Source organism: Hemiscyllium ocellatum, chromosome 31 (genome assembly GCF_020745735.1).
Source record: "Hemiscyllium ocellatum isolate sHemOce1 chromosome 31, sHemOce1.pat.X.cur, whole genome shotgun sequence".
NCBI lineage: Eukaryota > Metazoa > Chordata > Chondrichthyes > Orectolobiformes > Hemiscylliidae > Hemiscyllium > Hemiscyllium ocellatum.
Window position 1 is genome coordinate 7,707,733 of NC_083431.1, and position 23,331 is coordinate 7,731,063.

General features: G+C 40.4%; 1 protein-coding gene across 1 annotated transcript in view; it reads right to left on the minus strand.

Annotated features, from left to right (window-relative positions):
- Positions 1–23,331, minus strand: part of rps6kb1a (ribosomal protein S6 kinase b, polypeptide 1a) — a 78,762-nt gene that overhangs the window by 43,459 nt on the left and 11,972 nt on the right. Inside the window, exons 2-6 of the mRNA XM_060848340.1 lie at positions 22,014–22,057; positions 21,318–21,438; positions 18,203–18,271; positions 14,233–14,380; positions 9,415–9,472 (exon numbers count right to left, since the gene is read on the minus strand). Coding sequence (XP_060704323.1) covers positions 9,415–9,472; positions 14,233–14,380; positions 18,203–18,271; positions 21,318–21,438; positions 22,014–22,057 — 440 coding nt within the window. The remainder of the gene's footprint in view (positions 1–9,414; positions 9,473–14,232; positions 14,381–18,202; positions 18,272–21,317; positions 21,439–22,013; positions 22,058–23,331) is intronic.

Genomic DNA, 23,331 nt, shown 5'->3' on the forward strand with positions numbered 1-23,331 from the left:
ATGCTCTTTCCCCTAAAATTTGATTAATTGTCAACAGCAACTGTTCATGGGAGAACATTTAGAAATAAATGTTTCTGTTCTGAAGGTGGTCACTAGACCTGAAATGTTAACTCTGATTTCTCTCCATAGATGCTGCCAGAGCTGCTTCAGATTTCCAACATCTGCAGTACTTTAGATTTTTATTTTCTAATGTAACCTGTATTCATCTCAATTAAAAACAAAACACATAACATATATTACTAAAATGATAAACAAAATATATTTGGGTACCAGGTGATGCACAAGAGCAATGTTATAACTCTGCCCTCCACTTTCCAAAATGGTCATGGAGGGGTATCCTTTTAACATTTCAATAATTTGCTCACAAATGTAGCTCTTCCCCTTATACTTTATTGGCTATACGCAACAAATTACAGGTTTCCTTCATTTTAAAAATTAGTGGAATTGATGACTTCTTTTCCCCCTCAAAAAAAACTTGTGCCCAATGCTACTCTAAGACATGGCCCAGTTGGAAGCGCACACAAGTTGCTCAGGATGGTATGTCCCTGATAGATGAGGATAAACTGGCAAGGCCAAGATCTTGCATGTGTGATTTCTTCAGGACATAAGGTAAGCCCTGAATTTTTGTTTTCTGCTACAAATTAGCTATTTTTTGTCTCATTATACTTGCAACAGTGTTATTTCAAAACTTCAAGCAGGAAAGAAGAAGACACCTATGTTCTCTGATAAACAGTAATAAATCTGGTCATGGGACATTTAGAAATAAATGTTTCTGTTCTGAAGGTGGTCACTAGACCTGAAATGTTAACTCTGATTTCTCTCCACAGATGCTGCCAGAGCTGCTTCAGATTTCCAACATCGCAGTACTTTAGATTTTTATTTTCTAATGTAACCTGTATTCATCTCAATTAAAAATGAAACATAACATACATTACTAAAATGATAAACAAAATATAAACGTCATAACAATGTTACTGATGTTACTGTTCACTAGGCAGGTTGAACTTGATCTTTGGAAAGCCCTGACATTAAAAGTTTATGGGAAACACTGTAAATGGGGATTTTTACAAATGAAAAACATTGCAGACTGTGCATACACAGGACACATGCTCTACTCTAGGAAGCAAGCTTTCCTTGATTTTTTTTCTTCCCTTTAAATTCACAGATAAATAAAGATTACACTCAGTGGAGAAAGAAGTGTACTATAAGTTTTACATGGATAAATGAATTTGCAAAAGGGCAAAGACAGGAATAGCAGGACTTGATTATTAAAAGGGCCACTTCTGCAATTTGTGACTTTTTTCTGTTGTACAAGTGTTCAGCAGGTTTGTTCAAGCTCCCCAGCTCCATTGTTTATTAATTATTTAAATGTAAATTTATTACCTTCAATACTAGACACAAGTGCTTTCATAATGAAGATGGCTATTGTCAAAACAAGAGAACATACACTCAAGAGAGACTGCTCAATATCTTTCAGGGACTAACTGCACCCACATTAACTGATGGATACAAAATTAAACTGAGACCGGAGGTGGCCACCAGCTATGACATGAATAAAACAAATTATTCCCCGGAGTGGAGTCTCAAAGCTAAACCATTCTCAAGCATGATATAGAAATTGAACCAGTCTAGAATTCACCTTCAGTATTGCCCTAAGTTCTGCACAAGATCAGCTGCATCTGACAGAGGGCATTTCTTCTCATAAACCCTGGTCTACATGCTGTTAAAAATCCACAAAAGGTATATGCTAAGGTTTCAATTAAATTTCATTTCCATAATTTCCCAAGAGACTAATAATTGGGGAAGTTGCAAAAAAGATGGTAATCAAACAGGACAATCAAGTTTGCTGACAAGTTACACACACTGGGAGCTGCTGGAACTAGACAGTACAACCATCAAGTTAGTTTGTGAAATACAGTGGGTAAGACAAAAGGGGATTACAAAACTAAATTTCAAGAAACTTCCCATATAATAAAATTATTAAAATAAAGGCCCAAGTCTATATATGGAATTTCCTTAATCATTTCTGATTTAATTGTCTCCCCAATGAACTAGCTTTGAGCTTTTACCGGAGCTCTTACAAGCATTACCGGAATTTAAAATTTTTCACCACTTTCTTTTACTAAAACAAAGCCTCTAATTTTGTGATTAAGTATCAAGTACAGAGGAGCCTCGATTATCCGAATACCAATTATGCAAAAATATAGAACATAGAAAAATACAGCGCAGTACAGGCCTTTGGCTCTCGATGTTGCGCCGATCCAAGCCCACCTAACCTACACCAGCCCACTATCCTCCATATGCCTATCCAATGCCCGTTTAAATGCCCATAAAGAGGGAGAGTTCACCACTGTTACTGGCAGGGCATTCCATGAACTCACGACTCGCTGAGTAAAAAATCTACCCCTAACATCTGTCCAATACCTACCACCCCTTAATTTAAAGCTATGCCCCCTCGCAATAACTGACTCCATACGTGGAAAAAGGTTCTCATTGTCAACCCTATCCAAACTCCTAATCATCTTGTACACCTCTATCAAGCCACCCCAAAACCTTCTTTTCTCCAATGAAAACAGCCCCAAGTGCCTCAGCCTTTCCTCATACGATCTTCCTACCATACCAGGCAACATCCTGGTAAACCTCCTCTGCACCCGTTCCAGTGCCTCCACATCCTTCCTATAGTATGGCGACCAAAACTGCGCACAATACTCCAGATGCGGCCGCACCAGAGTCTTATACAACTGCAACATGACCTCAGGACTCCTTAACTCAATTCCTCTACCAATAAAAGCCAGTACGCCATATGCCTTCTTCAAAGGACTATTTACCTGGGTGGCAACTTTCAGAGATCTGTGTACATGGACACCAAGATCCCTCTGCTCATCCACACTACCAAGTATCCGACCATTAGCCCAGTACTCCATCTTCTTGTTACTCTTACCAAAGTGAATCACTTCACACTTACCTACATTGAACTCCATTTGCCAGTAAAATGTGAGGTCTGCAGATCAGAGCTGAAAATGTGTTGCTGGTTAAAGCGCAGCAGGTCAGGCAGCATCCAAGGAACAGGAAATTCGACGTTTCGGGCAAAAGCCCTTCCATTTGCCACCTTTCTGCCCAGCTCTGCAGCTTATCTATATCCTGCTGTAACCTGCCACATCCTTCCTCACTGTCAACAACTCCACCGACTTTGGTATCATCCGCAAACTTGCTCACCCAACCTTCTAGCCCCTCCTCCAGGTCATTTATAAAAATGACAAACAGCAATGGTCCCAAAACAGATCCTTGCGGAACACAGTTAGTAACTGCACTCCAAGATGAATCTTTATCATCAACTACTACCCTCTGTCTTCTTCCAGCCAGCCAATTCCTAATCCAAACCTCCAACGCACCCACAATGCCATACCTCCGTATTTTTTGCAGTAGCCTACCATGGAGAACCTTATCAAACGCCTTACTAAAATCCATATACACCACATCTACCGCTTTACCCTCGTCCACCTCCTTAGTCACCTTCACAAAGAATTCAATAAGGTTTGTGAGGCACGACCTGCCCTTCACAAAACCATGCTGACTATCCTTGATCACATTATTCCTATCCAGCTGTTCATAAATCCTATCCCTTACATTCTCTCTAAAACTTTGCCCACAACAGAAGTGAGACTCACCGGCCTGTAGTTACTAGGGTTATCCCTACTCCCCTTGAACAAGGGAACCACATTTGCTATCCTCCAGTTTTCTGGTACTATTCCTGTAGACAACGAGGACATAAAAATCAAGGCCAATGGCTCTGCAATCTCCTCCCTTGCTTGCCAGAGAATCCTAGGATAAATGCCATCAGACCCAGGGGACTTATCTATTTTCACCCTTTCCAGAATTTCCAGCACCTCTTCCCTACATACTTCAAAGCCATCCATTCTAATTAATTGTGACTCAATATTCACATCGGCAACAATGTCCTGTTCCTGAGTGAATACTGACGAAAAGTATTCATTTAGTGTCTCCCCAATCTCTTCAGCCTCCACACACAACTTCCCACTACTATCCTTGACTGGACCTATTCCTACCCTAGTCATTCTTTTATTCCTGACATACCTATAGAAAGCCTTTGGGTTTTCCCTAATCCTACCAACCAAGGACTTTTCATGTCCCCTCTTTGCTGCTCTTAGCTCTCTGTTTAGATCCTTCCTGGCTACTTTATAACTCTCAATCGCCCCAATTGAACCTTCACGCCTCATCTTTACATAGACCACCCTCTTCCCATTAACAAGGGATTCCAATTCCTTATTAAACCATGGCTCCCTCACACGACCCTTTCCTCCCTGACTGACAGGTACATACTTATCAAGGACACTCAATAGTTGCTCCTTGAACAAGCTCCACATATCGATTGTGCCCTTCCCTAGAAGCCTACTTTTCCAAGTCACGCATCCTAAGTCATGCCTCAATGCATCATAATTTCCCTGCCCCCAGCTATAACTCTTGCTTTGCAGTGCACACTTATCCCTCTCCATCACCAGAGTAAAAGTCACCAAATTGTGGTCACTGTCCCCAAAGTGCTCACCTACCTCCAATTCTAGCACTTGGCCTGGTTCGTTACCCAGAACCAAATCCAGTATGGCCTCACCTCTTGTTGGCCTGTCTACATATTGTGTCAGGAAACCCTCCTGCACACATTGGACAAGCACCGACCCATCTAAAGTACTCGAGCTATAGCTTTCCCAGTCAATATCTGGAAAGATAAAGTCTCCCATAACAACCACCCTATTACTTTCACTCTTCTCCTGAATCATCCTCGCAATGTGGTTAGCACTGCTGCCTCACAGCGCCAGAGATCCGGGTTCAATTCCCGACTCAGGCGACCGACTGTGTGGAGTTTGCACATTCTCCCCGTGTCTGCGTGGGTTTCCTCCGGGTGCTCCGGTTTCCTCCCACAGTCCAAAGATGTGCAGGTGAACTGGCCATGCTAAATTGCCCATAGTGTTAGGTAAAGGGATAAATGTAGGGGTATGGGTGGGTTGCACTTCGGCGGGTCGGTGTGGACTTGTTGGGCCGAAGGGCCTGTTCCCACACTGCAAGTAATCTAATCTAATCTAATCCTTTCTTCTATGTCTCTTGGACTATTAGGAGGCCTGTAGAAAACTCCTAACAGGGTGACCTCACCTTTCCTATTTCTAACCTCAGCCCAAACCACCTCAGATGGCAAGTCTTCGTCCATCGTCCTTTCCACCGCTGTAATACTATCCTTGACAAGCAATGCCACACCTCCCCCTCTTTAACCCCCACCTCTGACCCTACTAAAGCATTTAAACCCTGGAACCTGCAACAGCCAATCCTGTCCCTGTTCTACCCATGTCTCCGTAATAGCCACAACATCGAAATCCCAAGTACCAACCCACGCTGCAAGTTCACCTACCTTATTTCATATACTTCTCGCATTGAAACATACACACTTCAAGCCACCTTCCTGTTTTCAGGCACCCTCCTTCGAGATTGATGCCATGTTCCTAACCGCCCTACACTCAAGGTCCTGCATCCTAAAGCTACAGTCTAGGTTTCCATGCCCTTGCAGTTAGTTTAAACCCACCCAAAGAGCACTAGCAACCCCCCCCTCCACCCACCCCCAAGGATACTGGTGCCCCTCAGGTTCAGGTGTAGATCATCCTGTTTATAGAGGTCCCACCTTCCCCAGAAAGAACCCCAGTTATCTAGATACCGAAATTCCTCCCTCCTGCACAATCCCTGTAGCCACGCATTTAACTGTTCTCTCTCCCTATTCCTTGACTCTCTATCACGTGGCACGGGTAACAAACCAGAGACAACAACTCTGTTTGTTCTAACTCTAAGCATCCAACTTAGAGTTAGAACAGGCTCCCTGAAAGCCTGCCTAACATCCTCATCCCTCTTCCTACCTATGTCATTGGTGCCAATGTGGATCACGACTTCAGGCTGCTCCCCCTCCCCCTTAAGGACCCGGAAAACATGATCAGAGACATCACGTACCCTTGCACTGGGAGGCAACATACCAATCGTGAGTCTCTCTTGCCCCCACAAAACCGCCTATCTGTGCCCCGAACTATCGAGTCCCCAATAAATATTGCTCTGCTCTTCTCCACCCTTCCCTTCTGAGCAACGGGGACAGCCTCCGTAACCCCATTGCTTACCCCTGGTAAGTCTCCCCCCCCGACAAGTGTCCAAAACGGTATACTTGCTCTTGAGGGGAACGACCGCAGGGGGTCCCTGCACTGGCTGCTTCCTCCCAGTCCCCCTCACTGTCACCCATCTGTCTGCAATCTTTGGAGTTACTACTTCCCTAAAGCTCCGATCTATGACCTCCTCTGCCTCTCGAATGATCCTAAGTTCATCCAACTCCGGCTCCAGTTCCCTAACACGGTCTTGGAGGAGCTGGAGATGGGTGCACTTCCTGCAAGTGTAATCAGCAGGGATGACCATGACATCCCTCACCTCAAACATGTTGCAAGAGGAACATTGCACTGCCTTCGCTGCCATCCCTCTAAAGGTAACCTTTAAAAAAAACTAGGTCTAAAGAATTGAACAAGCAAAATGCAGCACTTACCTGCTTACCACAATGGGTCTTATTATTAGGTTAGAGGAGGAGGGCGGATGGGAGGCACTACCTCTGCAGTGCCTCGGGTTCCTCTCCTGCGCGCCTTTATAGGAAAAAAACTACCCAGGTAAGCTTGCGCTACACCAGCTTCCGGGTCCGCACCGTGCTTTTTCTTCAAAAAAGAACTTTTAAATTTAAACCGTTAAACAAACGTAACCGCGTCTACAAACAGACACTGCCAAACAGCCCTTACCCTTACCTGCTCCGCCAAGTGAGAGGCCGAGGCCTTTATAGGGAAAGAAAACTACCCAGGTAAGCTTGCGCTACACCAGCTTCCGGGTCCGCTCCGCGCTTAGGATTATCCGAAGGAGATCTCAAGGTCCCGATAGAAACTTTACATCAAAGATGTGTTTCCAACACTGATCGCGTTTGTTTAGTTATTAAACAGGCACCGTCTCCAAATGACTGACCTTCCACCCTCCCTCTCTCCCCACACTTTCCCTGGACCTCTGCAAACGGGTGTACCCTAAATCAATCCCCCTTCCACAGATAATCTGATCAACATTGTCCTGCACAGGGCAGACGCGGAACCTGTCAAAATGTTGTAGTAAAAAGTGTGCGTGGCTGTGTGTCTGTGCGCTATTTGGAGACTTACCTCACAAAGACAGCAGCCTTTGTTGTTGGTGTTCAGTCAGGCTGCCCTTGAGGGGGGGGGGTTGGCACACAGGGACAGTAAGGGGAGAGGTGTTGGAAGGGGGCAGGCGGAGGTGTTGCATGGTTGGGTTGCGGGCGGGGGGGGGTGGGGCAGTGTTGGACAGGGTTGGGGGGGAATGGGCGGTGTTGGAAGGGGTTGGGGCACGGGCAGAGGGCAGTTTTGTACGGGGTTGGTGGGGGCAGGGGCTCGTGTGCTCTGTGCTTCTGCAGTCTCCTGAATGGGGAGCAGACTTTAAAAGTTCCTGAGCCCCAGAGAAAAGGCTTTAAATCGATTAACCGAATAATCGATTATCCGAATGAAATAATGCCCGCCCATCTTGGTTTGGATAATTGAGATTCCCCTGTATTTTGAGCTACAATAAATAAAGAGAACTGAGATACAGACCAAGGTTAGAATATGAATAGTTTACACTCCTGTTCCTCAATTCCAAGCGAAGAAATACTACTTCAGTCCAATTGGTCTGTCCCACTGCGCTTCACATGAATTTGCTCCCACCATTTTCTTTCATTCTTTTCATGCATGCACCAAGCCTTCCATGGAATGCATCAATACTATGTTTCAAATATGCTAACACAGCAGCAAGTCCCAGATTCTTAAAATTAATAAAATATTTTTTAAAATTGAAATATGCTACAATGAAAAACCTAATATACAAAATTTGACACCTCAAAGTGTTTTTTTTTTAAGGTAAGATAGGTAAGTTAGTGGAGGCCAACACTATAATCCAACCAATAGTGAAACAAAACTTTAGACATGCTCAAATTGGTAGATTGATTTCAAGTTCAAACAAATCAATCTCACAAAATGAAATGCAACCTCCAGAAACAACCACTAACTTTACACTGACAGCCTATTCACATACAGAATGGACTTAAAATGACTTCTGATTCCTACAGAGTAGCTCTATTTATCAAAGGGCTCTTGAAGCAGCCTGCTCAGAATACATTGAGTAAACAAGTGAACCCAATATTCCCAGGGACTCAGATTGAAGGACGCTGGGCTCACTACCCAACTGACAGCTCACTAAAACACTTCACTTCTGATGTTTTGCTTGGAAACCAGATTAACAGCAAACCATATCCTTCATGCATTTAACATTACTAAAAGTAGGAACAGTAAAGTCAAATACCCAAATTAAATCCAGAAGCAGACAGTTTACTCATATTTGGACTCCCTCAGAGGATGTTTCCTTTTCTAAGGGAAGTCCAAAATTAGGCACCATAAACATAAGGAAGTCATGAACAACTCCATGAGGAAATTCAGGAAATTCTTTAGTGAAAGAGTGTTTATGAATGTGGAACTTGCTGCCACTTGGAGCAGTCAGACAAATAGCTCAAAGTTAAAGGAAAACTAGATAACTGATTGATCAGATGACAGTGCAGGCTAAAAGTCCACTAGAAGGTTTGAGCACAAAAAGTGAGGCTGACACTCCATAAAGTACCATGAATGTACCTCACTGCATGAAAGTATTGCCTTTGAATGAACCAGTTAACCAAGATTAGATATGCCCCACAAGTAGATGTAAAGGATCTTAAGGCACTAATTCAAAGAGCAGCAGTGATACCAAGCGTTTTAGTCTTCAGTCAGCATCACCAAAACAGGTTTAGTCATTATCATATTGCTGTTTGAGACAACTTGCTCTGCACAATTTGGCTTTTATTAAAAAAAACTTTCAACATGCCAATTGAAAAGCATTCAATTTCAAATATACTTCACTGGCTGAAAAGCATTTTGGGATGTCCAGTGATTATGAAAAGTGCCATATAAAGGCATTTTTTTTATTTCTGCCTCAGAATAAGCCAGTTCCTATTTAAGACTGAGTAGAGATGGATTTCTTTTACCCCCATAAGATGTTGTTCATCTTTGGAATTCTCTACCTCAGAGTAGCAGATGCTCGGTCATTGTACATCAAAATTCACTTGTATTCAAAGGAATCAAGAATTATGGGGGCAGATAAACAATTGGAAATATGGGGACAAATGGCCTACTCCCTTTTTTTCATCTTTTGAATGGAAAGATATAGTATAAGTGCCAGTTGGAGTATGATGAGAAGAATTTGTGAAGTATAACACACCAGTTGGGCCAAATGGTCTGATGTTAGTGATTCCAGTGCCAATAATACTTCACTTACCAAGCTGTATCTTCCATAAATATTCCTTCTCTTTCCAGCTGCATAAAGAGCTCTCCACCTAAAATGACATAACCAATGAATGAATGTGAGGCAGTAACAAAATGAGAATACTAAAGAAAGGCTCAGAATATTTTCCAGTTCAATAGCTTCAAGAAAACCACAACCGAAAACGGTTACGTATATTTAGCATTACATAATTTTAAGCAGCAAAATAAACACACAGCTTATCCTTTCTCATCAACTGGTACCAAGTTCTTTTTCAAAGAAGGATTATTTTAAAAACGCAGCTCCCAAGCATTTGTTGAGTAAATGCACTAAACAAAAAACAGCAAAGAAATAAAAAAGATCACAAGTTTAAAGGAACAGTTAATGTGAAACATTAGTACACAGTTTTAAAAAATATATTCATTCAGAAGATGTGAACATTGCTGACTAGGCCAACATTCACTACACAGCCCAAAGGTCTTTGAAAACATGATCATGTGGTGCCCTCTTGAACCACTATCTTAAGTGGAGGTACACTGAGCGTTGTTAGGGAGTGTTCCAGGATCTTGACCTAGTGACAGTGAAGGAACAACAAAATAGTTCTAAGACAGGATGGGGTAAGGCTTGGAGGAAACTTGCAGGGTGCAGGGTGGTGCTGTTCCCAAGCATCTTCTGCCTTTGTCTTCTAGGTGTTGGAAATCACCAACTTCTTTGATGTTGTTAAAAGAGCCTGTGAGTAACTACAATGTATCTTGTCGATGGTACATTCTGTTGTCATTGTTCCTTGGTGGTGAAGGGAGAAAAAATTGAAGGTGGTGATTCAAGTGCCAACCAAACTGACATTTTAAAAAAAATTATAGGATATGGGCATCACTCGTTGGGTCAACATTTATTGCCTGTTCATAGTTGCCATTGATGTGCTGGGTAGCTGCTGTCTTGAATTGCTGCAATTCATTTGGTGTCAGTAGCCCTACAAAGCCAATAGACAAGAGTTCCAAGATTTTGAGCCAGTGACATTAAAGGAATGACAATGTATTACCAAGTCAGGATGGTGAGTGGCTTGGAGGGGAATTTGCAGATGTTGGTGTTCCCACATATCAACTGCATGTCTTTCTAAACAGTAGTGATGATGGGTTCGAAAGTTGTTTAATTCACAGGACGGGGGGTATCAGGAGGGGGACTTCCTGTCAAATCACCTCAGGACCTTACATGTTTCAACCAGACTTCAAAAGCAGAACTAAGGACAGGGATGAGAAAATACACTTAGATCATAGTTCATCCTTCCAGTACACAAAAGACAAAAAGCCCAAGAAAATTAATGAGACACCATAGAACATAGAAAAATACAGTGCAGTACAGGCCCTTTGGCCCTCGATGTTGCGTCGATCCAAGCCCACCTAACCTACACTAACCCACTATCCTCCATATGCCTATCAAATGCCCATAAAGAGGGAGAGTCCACTGGAGAGAATGCTACTGGCAAGGCATTCCATGAACTCACGACTCGCTGAGTAAAGAATCTACCCCTAACATCTGTATTCCTCCCTGGTATGGCAATTCACACCCCTAACAAACTACACTACAGAATCAAAAATTTCTTGGGTTTTGCTCTTTGCATGACCTTTTTGTACTGTTCAGCAGGAACAGTTGCTCTTTACTTTTAGACACATTAAAATGTATCTAATGTGTCATTGAGAAGGATGGATGACAGGGGAAATGACATGGTCTAGAGAACATGAGTATATCGCGTCCAACACATCACTTCCTCTTTAAAAATGTATTTTATGTGTACACTAATTCAATAGCAGTGACAAAATTCTCAATCTAGACTTTAACTAATAAGACAGTTTTCCACTTACAGATAGCATGTCATTACTTCTGTTGTCATTGACATTTTACTATTCCCTCACCAGTTGCATGCCAACAAAACTCTCAGGGTAGGGGAGTCCAAACTAGAAGGCTTAGGCTTACGAATGAGGGGGGAAAGAGTTAAAAGGGATCCGAGGGGCAACTTCTTCACAGAGCATGGAATGAGCTGCCAAAGGAAGTGGCGGCAACACTTACAATTACAACTTGTAAAAGTCATCCGAATAGTCACATAAATCGGAAGAGTTTAGAGGGATATGGGCCAAATGACGACAAATGGGACTAAATTGGTTTAGAGAATCTGATCGACATGGATGAGTTGGACCAAAGGGTCTATTTTCATGCTTATAAATCTTATAATTCTCTCTGAACTATTTCATAAATACCACAATATTATCCAGTCATTACAACATTTCTGGCTCTACAAATTAGTTTCCACATTCTTACATTATAATAGTTACTACACTTTAAACATACTTTAGGACCATAGAAACACTAGATAGATATATCGTTTCCCCTTCTTTAAATGAACCCTTCTTTAATAATCTAAGGATGGTGCAAAATTTTCTGAGACACAGGGATTACCATATTGTGACATACTTTTGTCGATTAAACATTAATGTGACAATAGTAGTTCCTGATATAAGAGTTAGATCGCTGGATGTCAGGAGTTAAACATTAAAAATGGCCCTTAAAAATAGGAGACAGCACAGCATTTGTTTTCACTCCAAGGTATGTAAAATAATCAGGATTGAAATACGTTTAAAATGCTCACTTGAAATTAAGGTACATTAAAACAATTGGACTCCACTCAATTAAACTAGATTACATATTAAGATGTACAAAATAAATGCTTTATGAAACAGGCCAATTGGTCCATCAGTGTAGGTTAGCATTTTTCCTCAACAGAAGCAAACTATTCTAATCACACTTACCTACCTTGTTACCACTTCCTTTCAACCTCTGCCTTCATCCGCCTATCCAAGCTAACTCTGAATACTGACCAAGTTTCTTCCTAAATCGTTAACTCTCAAAGTGAATTCAACAGCCTCACAACCAAGTAAAGAAATTTCTTCTGCTTTCAGTCCTAATTGAGATTTAATCTTGTATTCCCGGTCTTTGCTCTTCACTGCTCAACTACAAAAGTTTGTTTCTACCTTTTTTAAAAAAACTACTTGTGCCAAATGGATAAAAACACTACAGCGAGCTGGGTAATCCAAGATGGAGATGGGAAAAAATTGTGGCTGTAAGAGTTGTTCCTTTTTTTGAATTATTTTCAGTGTTGGAGTTGATTTGCTTGAAGTTTTGGAGCAGTATTATAAGTTGTTACATTGCTTTGGAACTTTGGGAGAAAAGATCAAAAAACAGCACTTAAAAAGGAGAGAGAGAGGGGGAGAGCAGATACCATGTGTGAGATGAGATAACAAACAGTAAACCTACACAGCTGTGTGACAATTACAACATTTAAAAGGCATCTGGATGGGTCTATGAATAGGAAGGGTTTGAGGGATATGGGTCAAATGCTGGCAAATGGGACGAGATTAATTTTGGATATCTGATCGACACAGACAATTTGGATCAAAGGGCCCATGTCCATGTTGTTCAGCTCTATGACTCTATTGCATCCTAATGAACTACCATTGTATCCTTTGCAAGTCTTAAAACTGATCACTTCGCCAAAGCTTTGTCACTACTTTCTAATATGTTCTCCTTTGAACTGGCAATAACATTTGTCTAATTGCACTTTTGTGAAGGGTATTGAATGTATCCAATTTATCCAATATTAAAAGATGCAAGTTGTGATTGTTTTAATAGTCTCAATGCTGTTTCCATTGTCTCCAAAGAAGAGAGACTATCTCTCAGGATTGAGAATGACTTGATTCTACTCTGATTCACTGAGGTTGAGGATAAGCTGGTAAGACCAATGCAGATTCTGACACATGGGCAGGAGATGCTGGAAGGTTTGGAAGATGGGTTGAATCGAGGTTTGCGCTTTTGCCACCTACAGGTGTTTCAGTTAAAACTCTTGATATCATTGGCACCTTCCCGAATGAGCATTCTTGATTCTGGCGGTTCATAAGGCAGGATTTCCCATGAGTTGGGGATGCTTTGAGAACACACAAAGTATTTCCTCTGTCTTCCTGGAAGTCACCTGCCACAATCATGTTAGTAAGACCATAAGAAATAGGAATAGGCAGAGGCCATTTGACTCCTTGAACCTGTTCCACCATTTAATAGGATCATTACTCAACCAACATTCCTCAGATGTCTCATTATCAGACCATTTTGAAGCAATACACTGACAAAGTGTTAATGGTTTCTCTCCACAGATGCTGGAGTATTTTCTGCATTTTTTTTCAGATTTCCAGCAACTGCAGTTTTCCTTTTAAATTAAAAATGCTGTTCCTACTCAGGTCCAATGGATTTTCAATGTTCTCTTCTGTATCTATCACACAAATTTGAGGTCTATAATACATACACTCTTGGAGACGAAACCATATTTATGACCTGAATTCCTTCCTTATTTACCGCAACCCTCTGAACCCCATGTCGCCATGCTTTAATATTACAACTCAATTCCTCCTTTTTCTCTTTGTGTATCCTCAAAATGTACTAAATCCTAGTCTTCAATTCCATAATCTGATTCAAAGAAAATGGCCACTGAAAACAGACTGAAGTTTTCAATGCATATTTTTCAGATGCGAAGAAAAATTCAGTTGCAACTTCAAAGTCTCAAAAAAACCTTTCATAAGCAATGCTGTAATGCAATACACTGGATTACAAATGTATTTCCGCACTGTTGCAAAGATTCCAGGTGATATTCATCAATCGAAAAAGTTTGCTATTGAGAAAAGCCTCAAAGGAGACTTTTGCCCGCAGTCTCTTTGCAGCTTGCTCATTTGCACAGTTTGAGGAGGAAGCCATTCATTATATCCCCTTGCTGGGATAAAAAATCACGGTACTGACCACTGAGATACTCGAGGATGAGGTAGAGTTTACCCCCAGTCTGGAAAGCATACATCAAGTCCACAATGAATGGATGCTTCACATCTTCTAAGATACTGCGCTCTGCTTTAGTATGTGCGGTGTCCTTTGCATTACGAACAATCATTGCCTGCCAAAGCAAAATAGGAATTAGTTGTTGGCGGATCTTATGACTACTTAAAACTGTTCAATTTAAAATTATTGCACTGGAAAGGAAGCTAGATGCTTAAATTAATAAGAACACAGAAGCCTTGATCTAACCAAATCTAAACAAGATTAAAGTTGCCCCTTGCCAGATGTAATGTTTTATGATAAACTGACTGTCAACAGTTTCAATTCAGTTGTGAGTAAATTGACAGCAGAAAGCTGTCCACAAATGAACTGGCAGTTAAAAGGTCATGACATGACTATCAGTAAGCAGTAACATATCACTGTCACTTAATAAAGTATGGGATCAGTTAATAGTATTCCAGCAGATCACAAGAAACCATATGTTACACACATCCTGTACTTGCTGCTATGTTGTGATTATTCATTCAGGGGATGTACACATTAGTAGCAATGCCAGCATTTATTGTCCACCCATAATTTCCCTAAAGGTGGTAGTGGACATTGCTTTTGAGGATTACACTCCAGGCACACCAACAGCACCATTAGGGAGGAAGTTACAGGATTTGACCAAGTGCAGCCCAAATGGGCAGAGGAATGGCAAATAGAGTTCAATTTAGATAAGTGTGAGGTGCTGTATTTTGGAAAATCAAATCAGAGCAGGGCTTACACACTTAATGGGAACATCCCGTCAAGTGTTGCTAAACAAGGAAACCTTGGACCTTCATAGTTCCTCGAAAGTAGAGGGGCAGCTAGAAAGGATAGTGAAGGCTGCATTTGGTGTGCTTTCCTTTAGTGATCACAGCATTGAATATATGAGTTGGGAGGTCATGTTGCAGTTGATCATGACATTTTTAGGCCACTTTTGGAATATTGCGAGCAATTCTGCTCTCCTTCCTATTGGAAGGATGTTGTGAAACTTGAAAGGGTTCAGAAAAGAATTACAAGGATGTTGCCAGGGTTGGAGTCGACGAATGATAGGGAGAGGCTGAATAGGCTGGGGCTATTTTCCCTGGAGCGTCAGAGACTGAAGGGTGACCTTATAGAGATTTATAAAATCATGAGGGGCATGGATAAGGTAAATTGACAAGGAATTTTCCCATGGATGGGGGAAAAGTAGAACTAGAGAGGATAGGTTTAGGGTGAGAGGAGAAAAATTTAAAAGGTGCCTAAGGGGCAACTTTTTTACGCAGACAGTAGGGCGTATATGGAATGAGCTGCCAGAGGAAGTGCTGGAGGTTGGTACAATTACAGCATTAAAAAAGGTATCTAGATAGGTATATGAATATGAAGGGTTTAGAGGGATACGGGCCAAGTGCTGGCAAATGGAACCAGATTAGGTTAAGAGTTCTGGTCGAATTGGACCGAAGGGTCTGTCCCCATCCTATATAGCTCTATGACTGCGAAAGAATTTGCAGAAAACTTTGCCAGTGTCTAAATCCATGATTGACAGGTATAAATTCATGGCTCATCAAACAGTCAAAACTAAAAATATCCTATTTATTTTGGTGAGTTGGGGTGAAGAGAGCGGAGGAGCTTAAATAATTTCATAGGGTAAGTCAGTCCAAAGTATCTGTCCAAGGACTCTAGTGGCATCCCTATCTCTGGGCCAGAAGTTTGCTTTCAAGTCCCATCTGATCTAGAGTTTTGTCATAACAGGTCTAAACAGGTTGATATCTTGAGCATCTATCCACAAAGATTAGTGTGTAGTGTAAATCAAGAGAAAGAAAATTAAAAACAAATGAAAGTGTCAAGTTCAATGCTTCAATGAGAATGGAATATATTTATTATTCCACTATGCTCTTCTCAGACTGCCCACTCAATTATAGCCCTCTCTATAAATGTCACCAATGTGCACCATAATTAACAGGCAACAGAACTGGCCTTAAAGCAATCCAAGAACAGCATTTCCCCTCTAAGGAGAGAATGCTCTCTTACTATCATAGTGGTTAAGCACACCAATCAGTTTAATGAACAAAAATGGATAGGTAAAAATTCAACAGTTGAGGACAGATCTATACTAAATAAGGCATCAATCAAAGTCAGAACATGTAAAACATCTCTACACTACTGGAGGAGCACTAAAACAGTGAGTTCCTATTCTTGATTGTTGTACAGCAGCCTTTGTTGAAAAGTATGTGGATGGGAAATAGTTGAGGACAGGATAAGGTTTAGTTGCAATAAATCCAAAAATCGAATTAATGACAATTAATGACACTTCTGACAAAGTGCTCAAAAATGAACAGCTATTTAGATAAGACACTGAACAGTACCACTAACTGTGCAACATCAACCCAACTCATCAGTAGCTTTAAGATAGCCAGGAAAAATGTAAAAAGGACGGATTTTGCAGATTTCACTTATGGAAACTATATTTTCCACACCACAGTTTAGTCTCCAGGATGCTATCACAAGAACAGAAGCCTTTTCAGCCAAGTGCATCCTGTACCTCAGCTCCATTTAGTTACCTTTTTTGATAACTTTACCAAATAATCTGATTTCAATCTTGCAAATTGCATTCTGCTTCACATTCTGTTTGGGGCTAGGTGTTTGGTAAACATCGGGTAAAAACAATGACTGCAGATGCTGGAAACCAGATTCTGGATTAGTGAGTGCTGGAAGAGCACAGTAGTTCAGGCATCATCCGAGGAGCAGTAAAATCGACATTTCGGGCAAAAGCCCTTCATCAGGAATAACGGCAGAGAGCCTGAAGGGTGGAGAGATAGCTAGAGGAGGGTGGGGTACTCTTTGCATGATAAAGTGTTCTTAATTCAATCTTGAATAGTCCAACTTTACTATCAGGATTGGTTTGGGCTCATTCACAGAATGTGGTTGCCACTGGCTAGGCCAACATTTATTGACCATCCCTACCAGAGGAATTAACTTCTCCATCAATTTCTTTTCAAAAAGTTTTAAATTTCTCAGATCACATTTCAACTACCTAAACAAATGACTTTGTCACCAACAAGCCAACGCAAAGCAATCTGTCCTCAGCTATGTACTATTCCAGCACATCTCTGCTCTATAATCCTTCCAAAGTTCTAGTGCCCCAAACTAAAAATATTTACTCTTTTATCCGAGAAGGAGGAAAATGTTCTCAACTTTTTTTTTTGTTATTTTTGTACCTGAATTTCTGATGTGTGCACTTCAATATCTCTCCTCCTTTGAAGTTCCCAGTTCCACACAATTTAGAAATTGTACAGATTGGGAACCAAGGAGGTCAAATAAGTCAACCTTTCACATCCCTAAACTGAAGTCCATCTACCCGGAATGGAATCATTGCCGTAAATCTGTTTACGCACTATTATAATTTCCTGCTCAATGCAAACAACTTATTGCAGCTATTAATAGAGCTATTTAAAACGATTGATTCAAACGTTACTTCTAAAAAGGCCATTCATTTCCTCAAAGCAAAAGCAGGCGTACCGTAAATTTTCAACTTTAGTACATAGATGTGATAACTTTAGAGTGAATGCACAAGCACACTCAGACTGCTTCCTACACATTTTTGACACGTTGTGGGTAGCCACCGTGGCTATTTTTGGAAACATTATTTTAAGCTAACCTTTATAACAGATTAATGTAAGACAGTATTGACATTCAAGGTGGAAAATACAGTGTGTATTTAATTTGATAAGTCTAATATCAGACATTCTTGAACTTATATATTGAACATTCTTTAAAAAAATTGCATTAATGCAGGACATTGAATTTATAAGGAAGACAAGATTAAATTGGTCACAAACGTGCAAAATTCATATTTGGGAAGAAAGCAAAATTAGCAGTGATTCCGGGGGCTTAGAGTACTGAGAGTTGGATACAGTCTAAAGATTACATACATTACCTTCTTTAGTACTTTCATAGCAAATATCTTTCCAGTGTATGCTCCTGACACTTTTCGGACTTGGAAAACCTGTAAACAAGGAGAAAGTGTTTACTTTACTCTCAACAAGTAGAGTTAATTCTACAAAATAGAAAGCATCATAACAATTTCCATTATTTCAGCAGACAAGAGAAGTAGCAAGTGTTTGGGAGGAAAAAAAAAGAACTTTTCATCTCAAATGAAATATAAAAATATTCGCCTTGAAATATTTTGAATTTGAAATTACTTTAGATCTCCAGACTCACGAGACTGCAACCCAACTGATATCAGTGCATAGATTCACATAATCTAATAGATACATTTTCCATTCTAATTAACCATTCATTCATGAGACAAAGCCGGCATTTATTGGCCATCTCTAATTATCTAAAATGGTGCTGGTGCTAGCTTGAATCACTGTACTCCATGCGGTAATGACATTCTCACTGTGCAGTTGGGTAAGCAATTTCAATACTTTGACCCAACGACAAAAGAACAGTGATTAACTTCTTAGCCAGGATACTGCATAACTTGGAAAGAAACTTGGAGGTAGCAATGCCCGAATGCACCAGCTGGCTTTTCTAGGCGTTCAAGAGTCACAAGTCGCAAAATTACGCCCATTAAATCTTGTTAATTGTTGCAGTGAACCTTGTAAATAACACAATTCAAACATGAGTAGCGCTGGAGGGAACAAATGTGTAGGGCTGATCAATGGGAACTGGGTTCCTTTGTCCTGGTTGTTGAACCTCTTGAATGTTATTGGAGCTGCACTCATCCAGTGAAGAGGAGAGCATTTCATCACATTCTTGTACTCTTAAGTTGTGTTTGGGGAGTGAGTCATAAGGTGTGTCAGTCACCCCATCTCTTACTCGCTCTAGTATATGCATGTTGAATCTAGCTATGTTTTGGTTAATGGCTGCCCAGGATAGGGATGGGCACAATGGCAAAAGGATCCAGAACCAGATGACACCATTTATGGTGACTGCAAAAGAACCAAAGGGGACACGGAACCTTGTTATGCAGTAAGAGGTAAGGATTTGAAATGCACTACCTCAAAAGTGTGGAGACAGACTCATTTGCAGCTTTCAAAAGGGAAGTGGAGAATTATCTGAAACAAAAGAAGTGCAAGGTTGAAAGGGAGAGAGTTGTGTGATAGAAACTAATGTAGCTCTTGGAAAAGACAGATAGAGCAAATGACACTGGCAGTGATACTTTCAAACACTTTGCTGATGATTGATAGCAAACTGATGAGAGGCTACAAAATCAGAAAACCTTTGCACTAGCAAAGTGGTTTTGCACATTCACCTAGTGCAGTCATGTTCAGATCTTTCCTGCTTATCAGCCGACAGTAAAATAATCTGTGATAATCTCTAAATTCAGAATGCACCATTAATGAAACAAAAAATCCACAGCCTTCAGGAAAAGGTGAAGGAAGAGTTAACCAGGCTGAACTGTTCAACCTTTCTAGGGAGTAACTCAAGGCCTTGGATACAGAATTATCCGTTAAAACTGAGTTGGGATATTTATGATAAACATTAGTTGTTAATTTGGCGTTTACATTTGTTTAGAACATGCCTCAGCGTTAAAACACCAAACCGAAAAGCCAATACAATTGTTATTAAATACCCAGGGCACTTGCATCCCCGAATATTCCCTGCTGTCTGAAGTACATAGGCATCCTTTATTTGCACGCTTCGATGAGAACTGGCAAGCTGTTATACTACGAAAGCATGGTCTCAGCCACCATCACAAAGTATGCAGCAGCAATGAGTGGCAAAGCAATGGATTCCTCCAAATGTCTTCTTTCTCCCACATGCAAGACGACCAACTTAGTAATGTAACTTTGGCTCAAAACTGAAAAGTTGCTCCAAACAAGGCTCAGTACCATACTAGTTTGTACATTTGCTCAATATGCCACTGGGGAAGCTCTGCGTCTTTTTTTTCTTCAAGATACAGTACAACCTTTATAACACAAAAACGCTGCTTAAAAAAACTGTTTCTATAAAATCTTCCAATTAAAATAAAGGCTGCTGGAGTTCACAATTTCTCTTTGTATTTTAGCCATGTCATGTTACAAGATTAATGATCAAGGTCAGTGGAAATTCTGTACATTTGAGCTGGCTACAGATTCTAGAAAAATTTACAAAATGCACATTATCGCACGTTTGGAGTGCTAGCCAATTACATTTCAGTTTGCAGCTTTAAAAATTCACCTGGTAAATTTAAAAAGATGAAAGAATGGTATTTGTAGTTATCACTATCCTTTCATTTCTTCAATGAGAGTTCAAACCCAGACCTGAGTGTTACAAATAAAACGTCTCCCCTCTGTTCAACACAGATGAAATTAACCAACTTCAGCTGAATGCAGTTCTAAAGCACAGAAACAACTTTCTGCAAACTGATAGTCAAAGCTCCAAGGAACTTTTTTTCCAAGTTTTGCTCAACCTGTAGGATATCAACAATGAAACAACTGCACAGCAGAGCTCTACACACAGCACGGATCCAATTCCTTCCTACCCAATGACAACCTTCTCCCCTTCTCTAAAGATATAACCAGAGATAAATGAGGGAGCATCACCAATGAAAAGTACTCACCTCAAGAAAACCAAACCGCAGACCTGTCGGATCTGATCTGTCGGATGGGAATAAAATTATTAAACCAAAAGAACCGCCAGGCCTTCTATCCATATATGGACAGCAAGGATGAAGAAATTCCTTCAGCATCCGATTCACATGATCATTCTGTGGAAATAATACCCCCAAGCTCTGAATCTAGATATATGGCAACTCTTGTTTAATCTCCCATATCATTTGAGATTTAAAAATTCAATCGCAGCAACAAACCCTTTGATAGTTCTTTAATCTAAAGTGGAGCAAGGGAAAGGTAAGCAGGGACAGTCAGATAGGGAGGAAGAAATAGGTTCAACAAAGCAAGATAAGGGAGAAATGATGAACTAAGCTGCAAAGGTTGTAAAGAGTAAGAAACAAGCACAGCATGAGCAATACGAAGAAATATGCCAGCTTAGTTCAACCAGCAAGGCATAAAACTGAGGTTAAAACAAATCTACATTTAAAAAAAAATTAATACAATCTTTACCTTTCCATAACCACCTTTGCCCAGTACACGGAGAAGCTCAAAGCATTCTGGTCTGATCTTTTCTGGACCTCGATTCACATTATTTTCAGAGATTTCAAACTTTTCACAGTGCTCCATATCCCTGCAAATTGGAAGAAAATACCCTTCAGAACATTCCATTACAAAAACTAGAATGGTAATTTAAAGTGGCACCCAAGAGGCAGCAAATAAATCTTCGGAAAGAATACTTCCAACATAAAAGTACTAGGTTTTATTTTCCTTCTTAAATTTGGTAGCCCATTCTCATTGTGCCCTCCTTTCCAGATTCATACTCTTGTACAATTTTCCTGGATCATTAGCTCTTTCACACCTCAACTAAAATAGCTATTCTTATGCGAAGATTGCAAATATTGGTGATTTAATGAAGTTAAGTCTAACTTGCCCTGTGTATGACTTCAGCAGATATAGTTTATTTTAAATCAGCAGTCGACAAAATAAGAATTCTTGCTGCTCCCCCATCACCAGGACCAAGAATATGGAGGTCAACTGTTGCCACTTTAGCTTTTGGGGATGGAGCAAGAGATAGAATGGAGGGAAAACATTTTTTTTTACTAGCCATTGGAGTATATAGAGCTGTATTGTCTACTCAATTAAACCTTCTCTTTCTTTTAGGAAATAGCATAAGTTTTTTTAAAAAGCAATAAAATCCAAACTTACAGTTCAAAGGGAACACCATGTTCCATGCAGTCACTGTATTGCACCTGGAGAAAAGTACAGGCATTAGTTTAATTTGATACAAAATAGATATGCCTCTGCACTATTTTGTACAAAGTCAAAAATCACAACACTGGGTTATAGTCCAACAGAATTATTTGAAACCGCAAGCTTTTGGAGCGGAGAGGGGGCACCAAAAGCTTGCGGTTTCAAATAACTCTGTTGAACTATAACTCTGTGTTGTGTGATGTTTGACTTTGGCCACCCCAGTCCAACACTGACACCTCCACATCATGGTTATTTTGGACCAATGTCTAACATTAAAGTTGCATTTTAAAAAATTAATTTATGTTCAAAGATCTCAAGAAATTCCCATAAGATAAAAGTAATCTTTCAGCAGCTGAATGGTGGTTACATTCACCTCTCATACTGGTTTGGACACGGCCCCCTCCCCCCGTTAAAATTAATGAGATAAAAGCACCAAAGGACATAAGCAAAAATCTAGACCAACGGTGATTCCTAAACTAAGTTATTTATTGTTCATATGCCTAGATATATTTTCATAACTACCTATTGTTTAACTGATATTTTTTGTTGCAACTTTTCAGATTACTTTTATAGTCTAACCTTATCCAAGTTCATTCTCAGTTACCAAGGGAATTAACTAATTCAGCACAATTTAGTTACTGCTTTTAGCCTGTTTTCACAATACTTGGGTTCTTCTGAAGGCAGGATAATATTATAATGTAATTTAACTGCCAAACAATCACCAGTGGCATTTTATATTTGTAAGTATTAAGCAACTGTGATAAATCAGAACCAATATTCTTTACATTTTTGCATATCTAAAGAGACTAACAACCTTTTAGCAAGTTTTGCGAAGATTTGTAGCTCAGGTTGAGGTTCTGGATGTGGGTTTGCTCGCTGAGCTGGAAGGTTTGGTTTCAGATGTTTCATCACCATACTAGGTAACATCTTCAGTGAGCCTCTGAATGAAGCACTGGTGGTGTAGCCCACTTTCTATTTAGATGTTTGAGTTTCCTAGGGTTGGTGATGCCATTTCCTGTGGTGATATCATTTCCTATTCTTTTTCACAGGGGGTGGTAAATGGGATCTAGGTCAATGTGCTTGTTGATAGAGTTCCGATTGAAATGCCACACTTCTAGGAATTCTTGTGCATGTCTCTGTTTGGCTTGTCCTAGAATGGATGGGTTGTCCCAGTTGACGTGGTGACCTTCCTCATCAGTATATAAAAGGATTCGAGTGAGAGTGGGTCATGTCGTTTTGTGGTTAGTTCCTAGAATTCCGAGAAGCATGGCAT